Source organism: Miniopterus natalensis, chromosome 8 (assembly GCF_054644295.1).
Source record: "Miniopterus natalensis isolate mMinNat1 chromosome 8, mMinNat1.hap1, whole genome shotgun sequence".
Lineage (NCBI taxonomy): Eukaryota > Metazoa > Chordata > Mammalia > Chiroptera > Miniopteridae > Miniopterus > Miniopterus natalensis.
Window position 1 is genome coordinate 9,208,400 of NC_142088.1, and position 13,365 is coordinate 9,221,764.

Consider the following 13,365-nt stretch of genomic DNA (forward strand, 5'->3'; position numbering starts at 1 on the left):
CTAACGATAGAACCTAAGTCACAAGTTACATTAGTACTAAACGTTAGCATGAAGATGCTTCCCCATCAATCATCACATCCGATCCTCAAAACAGGAGCCAGGGCTCAGAGAAGCAAAGTGACTTTCCCAAGGTCACACAGTCAGATGTGACAGAGTCAGAACCAGAAGCCACACCTTCTGAACGCAAGTCCAGCATAGTCTTTCCTATGGAACACGTGAGTACAGTGGCAAGTGGCTGGGTGTCTCTTCTTAAGGTTTATTGTTAACTGGGTGCCAGACTTTAATCAAAAAAGTGCTAAAAATTAATGCGTTAGTGAATTCTGAAATTAGAGTTTGAAATTAGGCTCAACACATATTTATGTGAACAAATCCCATATTTAGTGCTATTTAGGGGCAGTAACTCAGATAGCTAAACATATTTATCATTAAAATTAAATAGGAAAGAAGATCTTAACAAGTCAAGCCTTATGAAAACCACTGCATTGTGTGATCTGAAAAGAATTTTTAAAATAGGCCCAGGTAGCCTTAAAATATGCGTATAAATGGTGGTGGTGGCTTCCCTGTCGTCAGCCTCAATCGCTGTTTTTTCCCAAGGTAACATCAGCATGTTCACAGGCCTCTCTGGACGCTGAGAGCAGCCGGATGAGGGCTGAGGCCGGGCCCGCTATTCCTCCTGGGGTAGATGTCACTCACGGGCACGGCATAGCTCAGAAGCCTGCATTATATTAATTCAGACGGTACTGGGGCGCTCGGACATTTTTGACCCTGGCATGACACTGAAGCAAGTACCAACACAAGATTATACCTGGTTGGAGACATTCCTCAGCCCTCCCTTTCCCATTTAGGAAACCGAGGTCTAACCCCGGTGGTCATGACCAGGTAGATGACAGCCAGGGGAGAGCCAGGACTTAACGCTAATCTTGTTCTTGTCCAACCCCATTAGGCTGACACCCTCCCCATTTCAGTAAAGTCTGGCACGCAGAGTGTCCCTGGGTTTCTTGGGTATGGGGGACAGGGCGAAACAATACTGTCGTTTATGGATGGGACTGCTGGATTTAATGAAATCTAAGTTTTCTAATAGATCAAAGGTAAAATTATGAAATGAAACAAAACTAGAGCAAGAGTTCTAAGACGGATAAAACAAAACTTGATTGCAGTAATAATCTAACTTTTAAAAAGGTCTGACAATAATTGGCATGTTAGCAGAAATTGGAATTTCATTAAGTGAAATTCTCCTGTTTCTGGCATTTATTAATCTCCTGTAATTCAGACAGTTTTCTAGAAAACATGGAGCCATTACTTGTAATAGTTGAACCCAAACAAGGGACAGAGGCCCCCCGGGGAGTCATTTGGGGCACGGACTGTTCGCCCCTGGCCCTGGGAAGTCTAGCAGGAGGATTTGGTGGAAGCATCTCAGCCCCGGGGGGTCATTTACTAGGATCATAAATGCCTCGTGTCTGTTGAGAACAGGATGGAAGCCCCGACTCAAGTGCTGTCTCGTCAGGCAGTTCAGGGGGAAAATGCTTTCCGAAGGGGGGGAGACCACACACCCCGGTTCCAGGACAGTCCCCGTTATGCTGGTGGGGTTACTGATGGTGTTCACTGTCGTTCTCAGGCACAACCTGGCTTAGGTGCTAAACTGTAGTGTCACTTTATGAAGAAATTGTCACCGATGGCTTAATAGGTCTCAGTTCCCCTGAGGCTTCATTTCATGAGCCTCAAAGTGCCCAAAGCAGCTTTCGAAGAAGATTCTGAAGCTCTCGTGGCCCGAGAGCCTCCCGCAGCAGGGCCTCACCTGGTACCTGTCCACGGTAGAGATGAGGAGGGTGAAGGAGATGGCGGTGGCCGCCATGGCATGGGTGGACGGCATCCCATACTCAGCGATCACTCTCTTCTCCAGCTTCACCACCGGAGGGGTGGCGGGGCGAGGCCACTTCAGGATATCCTTGGCCACCTGGCCAATGTACATCACCAGCTGTAAAACCGAGGGACCGAGGTGAGTCTAACCAGGTAAGGAAAATCACTGACCCCCCACGCTTCACAAATTTGAGTTTCCCTGTCTGTTGGCTGAAATGCCCTTTCTTTCAGAGCCAGCTGCCTATTGGGGAAGGCTTCCAGAGTGATATTTAATTGATAAAAAGAGAAACAGGCCTCTGGATTCCACAGGGCAACTGAGACACAGCATGAACTCACTTTATTTCAGTCACATAGTTCACAAGCATTTATATAGCACAGATGTGTGCCAGGCGGTGTTCTAAGAGCTTTATGAATGTTAACTTAAGGTTTATCCAGTAATATTAGTAGAGTGCAGACCCATTTTACAGATGAGTGAACCACCGTATACAGTCAGTAAATGGTGAGACTCGCTGGATTTGAATCTAGAGATTTTGGCTTCAACATCTTTGCCTTAAACGACCACGTGATAGTTCCCATCCAAACACAGGATGGCCCTGGACTAAAAACCATTGATACTCAAATCAGATAGCCATTGTTTTCAAACTTTAACCAGAAGAGTGACTGTTCTATGGAACTTGTAGCTAAAAATTTGAGTGCTAGTGTTACTCCTGTCATATGTAGGTGACATACTGGATTTAATTTAACTTCACTCAACAATCAGAAGCATCAGTAAAATAAATGCTACGGAATTTTCAGCCCAACATAAAGACACCTCAACCTGGAGTTTTTTCAAATGACTTTTTCATGATGCCATTGATGAAGAAATTTCCACTCCCTTTCATTTTTTTCTGAAAGCAGAAGAAAGAAATCAGAATTTGATTTTTATACCCTGCAGAAATGAACAGGACTGTTAACAAGAGACTTACTACTTTTTCAGAGAGGTTACAAGAGAACCATTTCATAATGGTTATAAAAAAAGAAAAAAGAAAACCATTTGCTTAAGTCTCTGCATTTGAGGCATCTGCACCACACAGGTGCTATTTTATTTGATAAAAAAATGTTTTTATTGATTTCTTAGGGAGAGAGGAAGGGAGAGGGAGAGAGAGAAACATCAATGAGAGAGAAAAAGTGATGGGCTGCCTCCTGCACACCCCCTACTGGGGATCAGAGCTGGAAACCTGGCCATGTGCCCTGACCTGGAATTGAACCAGCGACCTCTCTGCGCCTGGGGTGATGCTCAACCAACTGAGCCACACTGGCCAGGGCCACAGGCTCTACTTTAAAATGCAGATCCCCAGCCCAACCTACTAAATTGGGGCCCCATTCCCACAAGACTCCTAGGTGGGTCGATCGCACAGGAGAACTTGAGAAGCCCTGGTATTCTTGCACAGGTCACTTTGTCATGGGCTTTCATCAGAAACTTTCTCATCTTACCGTGACCAGATTGATCTTACTAAGGCTTTATTTGGCTCGCGATGGATGGGTTACCTTGCTCTGGAACAAATCCCACTATGGGAAGACTATTTCGAAATAATCGCGATTAGTCAGCCAGCTCGCCTCAGGGTTGCCCACATCCTGGCGCTTTCTTTTAGCTCGGTCTGCTGCTGGTTAATTCGGAGCTCGATCCCAGCACAGTCCGTAGCCCCAGAAGGCTGCGTATGCTTTTGTGCTCTGCAGCCACTTGCTCCTGGTTAAAAACCGAGAGCCACTGTCTGCACAGCAGGCTGGATCGGCAGGCTTTAGAGCCGCAGTGACAGTCACTCCGGATTCCACGGCTGAGCCCTCTAATCGGACTTTGAAACTTAACCTCTTTACCGGCCCCTTATTACCAGGATCCACTGTCCTGGAAACCAGCTCGCTCTTTTATGTTTCCGCCTCCCTCCCTCGAACCTGTAAAAACCAACTACCATCCGGGGAGTTGAGAAGCCTGCAGATGTTCCGACTGCCCAGGATTTCTCAGGGGCTGCTGGAGGTGGTCAACCCTGCCCCGCCCCCGCTCGCCAACAGAAACAATTTATAGGCATCATGACTGACTCCAGTTGCTCCAAGATACTTTAAACCCCTTGGAGACAGGAAACCTTAAGATCATACACAGCGTGAAGACAGACTGGGCGACCCTCCAGATAAAATTTCATTTCCCTGACGTTCATGAGATCCTCTGACTTCACTGATATTTTGCCTTCTATGTTTGAAGGATGTTTTTAAGAACTGGGGCAGTTGGTCATTTCATTTTATTTTTATTTTTTAAAATATGTCTTTATTGATTTCAGAGAAAGGAAGGGAGAGGGAGAAACATCAATGATAAGTCACTGATGGGCTGCCTCCTGCACACCTCCTACTGGGGATGGAGCCCGCAACCCGGGCATGTGCCCTGACCAGGAATCGAACCGCCATCTCCTGGATCCTATGTCAATGCTCAACCGCTGAGTCACGCTGTGAACCTAAACTGCTCTAAAAAATAAAGCCTCTTATAAAGAGTCCCATGGCAGAAGAGAACTATTTCGCCATTCATTTTGCAGTTAGAGAGTCTAATGATTAACTCAATAGGGCTCACCCTAAATGGAGGACTTGGCTCTGTACGTAAAGAGAGCAAATTAAGTTCCAACATCTATCACATTCTTCTGGGCTCAGGCCCCAAAGGCCTAAATGCGAAGGAAAACTCCCTGAGGAGACAAGGCAATTACACAGCACTGACACCTCAGCTGACCTGCCGGGTCCCCTGCGTGGTGGTGGCTGATGGGGAGGGGGAGGGGGAGAGTAGCATTTCCCGATGAGGAATTAGCCGATTTTCTTACTTCTGCCATGATTACAGGATAAAGGAATCACATAGGTTGGGGGGGGGGGATCCATTTCTTTGGATAGTCCACTGCTGATCCCAAGCAGAAAAAAGCTTTTCCAGTGAACCCATCTGTCAACTGGACGCAGGCCGTCCTCACAGCACGGAAGAGCTTCCAACTGGGGTCTGTTCCTGACGGCTGGGCTCCTCCAGGCCCTCAGAGACAACAGCTCATTTCCTCTTAGTGTGGTGGCCCTTTCCAGTTATTACAACCCAAAATGACAAAGTTTGCTGTGCCAAAGACATCTCTGAATCACAGGACGTTCCTCTTCACAATAGCATAAATAAAACCTAAACAGTTCAGGAAATAGGTCATCAGAGTAACATCACTGCTAGTAAAGCAGCCACAGACTTTCACAAACAAAGCCACGTGTTCGTATTTCATACACTGAGGTTGCTGGCTGCCCCCACTGGTCCCCCGCCCCACAAAGCAACCACTGTTACTACAATGAAAGCTAAGTCCACTGTGGGTGGAGAGACACTCAGAGGCTCTTTTCAGATTACACGCCCCACGCCCTTCAGCCACGCACAAATCCTGATCAACTCTAACATCTTTCTTCCTCTGGCTACACCCCCGGCTCCCTCCACCACGGGGGAATTGTGGCTCAAGAGACTCACTAACAGGAGGGCATGACACCTCTCAGGTCTCGTGGAAATTACAGTCTATCCATGAACTTATTCTCAGTAAGTCAGGAATTATTTATATCATCTTTCCTGGAGAGTAGAGAAGCACCCAAAGACCACAGCTTCTGCACCAATACGCCCCTGTCCCGTTTGAAGCTCACTCCCCTTTTGCTCAGCTTCCTAATGTGACCGTTTGGAGAACGTGAGACCAGACACCCAGCCGCTCTCCTCCTAGGCGCACACCCGAGAGAAATGGAGACGTAGGTCCCCACAGGAGCTTGTGCATGACTGTCCCCGGCAGCAGGCCTTACAATGGCTGGCCAGCCAGTTTAAACCACCTAAAGGCCCGTCAGCGGATGCGTGGATCAACTCAATGCGGTGGAGCTTTACCACACCCACTGTTACCTGACCGTGAAAAGCACTGAGGGGCTGAATCACGCCACGGCACGGGTGGCCCTTGACCACGGGGTGCCGAGTGAAAGCAGCCAGGCGTGGAAGGGCAAATGCTGTGGGATTCCGTTTATACGGAGTGTTCAGAACAGGCAAATCCAGGGCGACAGAGAGCGGGTCAGTGGGTGTCTGGGGCTGCGGGAGCGGGGTGGGAAAGTGAGTGCCAATGGATGCGAGGTTTCCAGTTGGGGAGATAAAATGTTCTGGAGTTAAATAGTGGTGACAGTTGCTTAACTGTGAAAATACTAAAAGCCACTGAATTATACTCTTTGAAAAGGTAAATATTACATGTAAATTATGTCACCATTGATGAAACTAGCCATCAAGATGGGTCCTGAAATACCTCTTCTTTGTGTCCTTGAAGTCCTTTGTTCCAAATGTTATTGACAATGTCTGCAAATATTGATCTAACAGAAGTAGCAACGGGGCCTATTAATATTCTTGTCTTCAAATGTCCTGCCCAGCTCTGGCCCTGAACCCCATTTCCACAGGGCACTGAGGAGGTGACCACACATGTCACAGAGAAAGCTGGGGAAACTCCGTCTACTCAAACCACGAGCACGGAATTCATTTTAAGAGCAACTTTTAGCTATAGAGGCTTTTAAGATCAGTGATTTTACAAAAAAAGGAGACCAACTACACTAGCCCTGTTGTGTGGACCCAGGGTTCAGTGTTTTTTCGTCCCTGGAATGAATACACACTGCTCTGTAGGCCCCGAGCTGCCTCCAGGGACTGGATTAAAAGCATTTCTTTGTTATGGTTATTTGGAAATATTCTAGAGACTACTGCTTACCATCCAGTGTGAAAAGTTGTTTTCAATTGAATATTCTCTCATGCTTGTGGCTCTATTTTTATTTACTTTTTAAGAGTCAGGGCTCTTTTACTGTGTATATCACGTGGGTTTGCATGGGTTTGTGGGGACAGGGTGTGGGGGGGCATGAATCACTGAGAGAAGCAATTGTGATTTCAAACTAATAAAATTTCATTCCATGCCTGAAGCACCAAAACAAAGAAATCACAGAACAAACATTATAAATCACAGAAGACTATTAGAAAACTCATCTTCACATATGCCAAGTTCTGTAAAAAATACGTTAACTAAAGCAACAAATGGCAGGTGAGAAACAAAATAAGTTACATTTGCTTGCTTTAACTCTCCACTTTTTCAAGCTCATACCTGCTTCTGAAATTTTTGAAGATAAACACTAAAGGTACAAAGATCAGTAGTTAAGTCATGGGTGTAGCATAGTTGTAGGAAAGTTGCTTCAAACTAGTTGAGCCTTTTCATTAAGACGGAGCTGGGTTAAATAATACATTATACTTGTGCGGTGATTTTTTTTTAAGTGTATTTTCATAGACGTTATTTAATGTTCACGTCATTCCTGTTTTACAATGAGGACATGGACGATTGCAGAGGGTGACTGTCTCTCCAAAGATAATGCCATTGGTATAGAGGAGCTGGACTTGGGCTTTTCTCCATATTCCACCATCTAGCATCTGACAAATAATACACGAGAATGAATATCTACCTTAATGCACAGATATCATTAAAATGGGGTTCAGGCTCAGTACACCCTGAAATATATTTAGCCTCAGAGAGTGTCTAGGCTGGAATCACCCTGAGAAGAGAAGACGTGCCCACACCTGCCCCCTCCTGTCTTTCCACGTGGGGAGGTCGGGGTGGGACCATCGTGCTGATGGATCGATCACGAGCCTGGTTGAGGCCAAAGGTCAGTACCAATGAACACCTAGCTTTTCAAGCCACCACGGACTCTCCTAGTGCATGTGGTCAGAGCCGGATCCTTTCATGCTGGAGAGAGACAGCTTTTCAGGTTTCAGGTTTAAGGAGCTGAAGGTTGCCTCCGCGGTGATTCAGCCTGCAATCTAGAGAATTCGGAAAAGACCTGCACGGTGGTCAGAAAACAAATATACGAAAGATTTGTTTCTGGAAGGATTAAAGACTCCATGGAGTGAAGCCATGCTACATCATCCACGCCAGGTGAGTCACGGTCAACGGCGGCTCAGGGGCTTGCCTGGTGCATGACCCGCCAGCTGTACCGCACAGTAAGAAACTGGTTCTGTGGTGCCGGCAACCGGTGCCGTAACCTGCAGGGATGAGAACCACTTCTAATCATGAAGACGGTGCTTCAAAAGCACTTGACCTAAGGGTCCTTGTTTGAGAAAGTTCAAAGGTTAGGGGCCTTCTGTCTTTCTGGATTAGGTTTCCTTCACACGTGGACGTGCCCAAACCTTCCCACTTCTCTTAGTTCGCAAATAGTTTACTGTTGAACTAACTGGTGATAAGAACAGTAAAGGGTTATTCCCAGACCCTCAGGTCTAAGTGTTCTCGGTCTCTAACTATGGTGCTGCTGGCTGCATTTCCTCGGGTGGCAGTCCATGAGCAAATTAAGTTAGCAGTTAAGAGGCTGGGTGGAAATGGAGAGCTAAGGAAACGCATATGGAGAAAAACTCAATATGCAGGCTAACAAAATTATGGGAGCCATAATCACAGGATGTAGGGAGGAAAATTCACTTATGACAACGCAGATGATGTGAGTCTTTGGTGAGGGCACCCTGGATACACAGCTACTCAACTACTGTGGGGAACAGCCAAGTGGACTCTCCTATTTCTATATACAACATCTATTATCCGTTCTCAGTCTGATGTCACGGGCTGAGCTATCAATGCTGGGCAGAGCCAATACTCATTTCAAACAACTGTCAACAAGATGACCACAAACAAGGGTGGCTACCAAGTCTGTGTGTCCAAATCAGTGCAAAGTCTAAAGACTCAATATGTTATCTCCACAACACCCTCAATCAGATGTGTTTATCAACACTCCTATTTATTCCTCACTGTGTGCCTCCCCCCAACTTTCCTGGTCATCACTTCTCTTCTTTCCGAATTGAAAACAGGACCTTCAGCCTGGCCAGGCAGGCTCAATGGTTGAGCATTGACCGAGGATCCAGGAGATCGCGGTTCAATTCCCTGTCAGGGCACATGCCCAGGTTGCGGGCTCGATCCCCAGTTGGGGGCGTGCAAGAGGCAACTGATCAATGATGAATCTCATCATTGATGTTTCTCTCTCCCTCTCCCTTCACTCTCTATGAAATCAATAAAGATATTTTTAAAAAACCAAAAAAAAACACAGGACCTTCAGGCGAAAGTTAGGATCCACACTGTCATTACATCACTGCTCCCCTCTGCCACCATCACCATCACCAGAAACCGAAACTTCACATCTCACCTGTGAAAGAAACTGGCCCTGGTCTGAGATTTAACCTCTCTCCCGGGAAATGTCTAAACCTTGTGACAGTCTCTTCCTTACTGAGAGAGAACCCAAAGCCCTGAAGTGCGGGGCAGGACCCATATCTCAGGAAGAAAACTTCTCAGCGAGAATGACTGCATGAATAGGCCCCTTGACCCTGGGGTCAATTCTGCCTGCTGGTAACATCCTTCTGCCTTCCAAAGGGTGCAGACACACTCGTGGTCAGGCCCTCACTCCTCAGGCTCTGGTCTAATAAACCCTGTGGAAGGGCCTGTGTGGGGATAAATAACACCAACTTTTAGAGCTCAACCAAAAAAATGTCCCCTCTTAAGGTGAAACAGTCTAAGAACTAAGATTACACTGCAGTTGACAAGGGCTGTAGACATGAAAATATCTAGCCCGTCAACTCCAAAAGTCAAGTTTCCTTGTTATTTTGGCTGCAGTCATGACTTTCCTCCGGAAGACAGTCTTTTTTCCCTTGTCCCGCCTTTGCTGCTTCCTCCTTGTCAGGGGCAGGAGGGCTTCATCGCCAGGTTTCTGCCAGGCAGACAGGAACTGGTCCTCCCCTACCCTGGGATTACGAGTCTCCTCTGAAGAGTCAGTCTTTGAGTAGAAAGGGACAGGCGTCCCCATGGGTCCCCTGCCTGACGCCTGCTCACTGCAGGGAGCAAAGGAAGGAGGTTGGCCAGCATGGGCAAAGTGGAGGGGAGAGCAGGGCGCCACCAATGTTCCAGTTGGCCAGTGAGTGATTAACTCGAACGCTATTAGGAGGGGCTGTCGATCACAGTCAGAACCTCCCCAGCAGGACTGAGGGGCTATAACCTCCTCGTGACCCTTTGTCATGAGCGAGGCTTGACTGGAGCCTGCCTTCCCGGCCAGCAGGCAGCCTCCACGCTCTTCTCTCTGCAGACTCCACAGCCCACTCCAAGGCTGCGGCCCACGGGATGGTGGACAGTGAAAGCATTTTCACAAAACCACTGTTGGATGAAGTGTCTTACCAGATTTGAACCACGGCAAATGCTTTCTTTTAAAGATGGAGAAAACCAACACAAACATGGCCTCATACTTTCCAAGTCTAGTTTTCTTCTTAAAAGGCTTGCTGGGCCATTTAGACTTCTTGAGCACATTGGTTTCCAAATGAATACAGAAATTAGACTGTTGCTAGATTTCAAACATTCTAGATTTGCTATAACAATTTAAACGTGAGTCATAAGTAAACAATAAGTCAAGTCAGCCCTCTGCCCAAATGCCACCTCCTTGGAAGGTCTTCCCGACCAAGGACCTTACCTAACACAGCTGCCTGTCACCACTCTCTCGTACCTGCTTTTATTTTTCTTCATCCAACTTTGCCCTGCCTGCATTTAGACTATAAATTTATTTTATTGGCCCCAAGCACACCCCAAGTGGGTGTTCTGTCTTGTTCAAGACCCAGAGTCTGGAACTGTGTCTGGCTGGGTCAGCTGGGAACTCCCACCCCCAGCACCTCACCTGGCTGGCTCCTTCCATTCTTCGAGCCGTAAGTAAAATGAAACTGACACAAGGGGCTCTTTCCTGGCCACCTTCCTTAAAGTAGGTCTCTGCTCTCACCCTGACTGTGGCCTGAACAATAATCATACCAGCTTTAATTACTGTGCTGATTTACTCATTACTGTCTGTCTTGCCTACAACTAAACCCCAGGAGAGCAGGATGAAGTCTGTCTTATTTACCGCGTGATCCTCAGCACTTAGCGTAGTATTTCGTAAAAGGCCCTTGCCAGGTGTTTGTTGAATGACTAAAAAGTTGTTACTCATCAATCACAAGGTAAGAAAGAGACCTGATGCTCTTTTTAAAAAGCAAATAAAATCTGGTTTCTGGTTCAAAGATTCCTCAGTAGTTGAGAAATGTATAGAATTATTACTTTCGTGAAGGAAAAAAAAAACACCTGACAGACTCTTGACCAAATTTGTGTCCTATCGGGGCCGCTGGGGAACAATTCCATCTTTAAAAGACCTCTAGGAACTACCTTAGTAGTTTGTAGATTTTTCTAGTGTACCTTTAGCACCCTGAACTGTAATTACTTCCTTACAGGTCTGTCCCCAACAGGGGGGAGGGGGGCAGCTCTTAAGTCATCTTTGTAGAAACCGCCTTTATTTTTTTATCACTATTTATACCCCTATACCCTCTCCCCCTCCGTCTACGCCCCTTCTCCCCGAAACAGCCTGTATTTATTTTACTCAATAATTATTCATTGAATTGCCACCAGGTGCCGGGTTCAAGTAACAATGCAGAACCACCCAGCAGGGAAGGCAAATACAGATTCAGGGTGGCTTGTCTAGATATAACGTCTGTGCTGAGACCTAGCAGCCAGGAGCAGGTGAGACCACGCAAGGTGGTGGGACCCTGGGAAGGAGCATGGTGTGTCTAAAACGCAGGGACTGGGGAGGGACTGGGGGTGGGACACTCCATCAGGAGGTTCTGGGGCTCCAGGGAAGAGAGCGGGCAGGAGGAAGGAGGAAGGTAGAGTCAGGCAGAGGGCCGACTGTGGAAGATAAGCTTAAGGTGCTTGGACATTCATGTGCTTCAGAGTGGTTCCCGGCCACCTTTGCATTTGCATAGGTCACTCTACATGCTGTGCGGAGGAAGCACGTGAAGGTGGTTAAGCATAGCTGGAAGGAGGCCGGTTAGAAGGTTAGAGTGAGTGAGAGAGATGGTGTAGGCTTGAACTGAGGCAGTGTTTCCGAAAATGTTGGAAATACAAAACTACTGGTGCCCATTATAGAATAAAAATCTGTACACTAAGTGAATCGATGCGCAAACCGTGGCTCCCTGGAGAACTAGACTGCTCACTGCTTCAGAAAACAGCAATCTGAGAGGCGAGGGCCTAATGGACATGGACTGTTTTTGGTGGTGTTTGTTGGTTGTATTCATTTTGTAGCTTTTCTGCTTCACACCCCGTGTTAAGGGAGATCATTTAGATGTTTTAGTTTAAAAGTCCTGCTTTTTGGATCTACCAAGCTCATGAAGAAATAAGAGTAAACAACTCACTTATATTGGTAAATAACTTCAGATTTACAGCTGTGGCCAGGACTCTCAGAGATAATTAAGAATCTAATGTAAAATATGATGCAGCTCCTTCAATAGCTATAACATCTAGTATATAACTTCTAAGATATACTACAGGGTGAAAAGAACATTGTATGACTCACTATTACTGGTTACATTAATGTCCCTGAATTAATTGGTATATAAACCCATATTTGATGGATTTAATCAGTAGCCTAGGTGTCCTAATAGAATTAAGAGGAATTTTCCAACTATTATTTTAAAATACTATAGCACTGCCCAGCCAGCATGGCTCAGAGGTTGAGCAACGACCTATGATCCAGGAGATTGTGGTAAGGGGATCCCCAGTTGGGGGCTTGCGGGAGTCAGCAGATCGATGACTCTCATCATTGATGTTTCTCTCTCTCCTCCCCTCTCCCTTCCTTTCTCTGAAATCAATAATATTTTTTTTAAAAAAAACAGAATGGACAAGTGTCTACCTTTGACACTTAAAAACATTTAAAAAATAAAATGCTATAGCACTCCTTAGCACCCATATTCTGTGCAAACCATGCATTAGAAACAATAACATCACAAGGTGACTATCTAGGCACAGCTGAGAAAGTGGTTACTACACAGCAAACTCTCAGCGGTTCTCATCAATTCTGGGAAAGCCAGCTCTAAAACATATAAAGTGAGAGAAAATACATTTCACACTTGGCCGCGGAAGGTGCTTCCGTGTTGCATTTGGATCTAGTTACATCCATGCGTGGGCTTCGGCATATAGAAAGGTAGGGAGTGGCTGTGTGAGCCGCCTTTCCCAGGTGTACGCTAACATCAGCCTCAACGGAACAGCTCCTTCCTCTCTTGCTCTCTGTAGGCTGCTCTGGTTAGAGGAAGGATCCAAGCGCCTTCCTGAGGGATTCTGCAGGACAAAAGGCTGTGTTGCATTGGGGGGCAAACGCAAAGTAAATTTTGCCACAACATGAGGCTGGAGAGTGAGGCCCAAGGGGCAGCCGTGCAGAGAGGCTCTCTGGGGTCGAGTTCTCTGTGCTCCTTTGTCAAATAAAACACAAATCCGGCCTCGGGCAAGGAGAGACTGTTTGAAAGGGTCGTCGCCAGGGGCCAGAAGGGCTGCTGCAGTAGGGAGACCCCCCTGACCATGAGGTCTGCACCGGTCAAGCAGAAAGGCTTTTCTTCATAGGGAGGAGCGGAGGCCAGAGAGATGCTCCCCGAGCGTGGGAGGTGGGCAGGACAGGAGGTCAGGG

The 13,365-nt window shown here is 46.7% G+C and overlaps 1 protein-coding gene across 1 annotated transcript in view; it reads right to left on the bottom strand.

Annotated features, from left to right (window-relative positions):
• The window catches only part of SGPP2 (sphingosine-1-phosphate phosphatase 2), a 72,942-nt gene that overhangs the window by 16,504 nt on the left and 43,073 nt on the right, over positions 1–13,365 (bottom strand). The window contains exon 3 of the mRNA XM_087819369.1: positions 1,796–1,975. Within this exon, the coding sequence (XP_087675495.1) occupies positions 1,796–1,975 (180 nt within the window). The remainder of the gene's footprint in view (positions 1–1,795; positions 1,976–13,365) is intronic.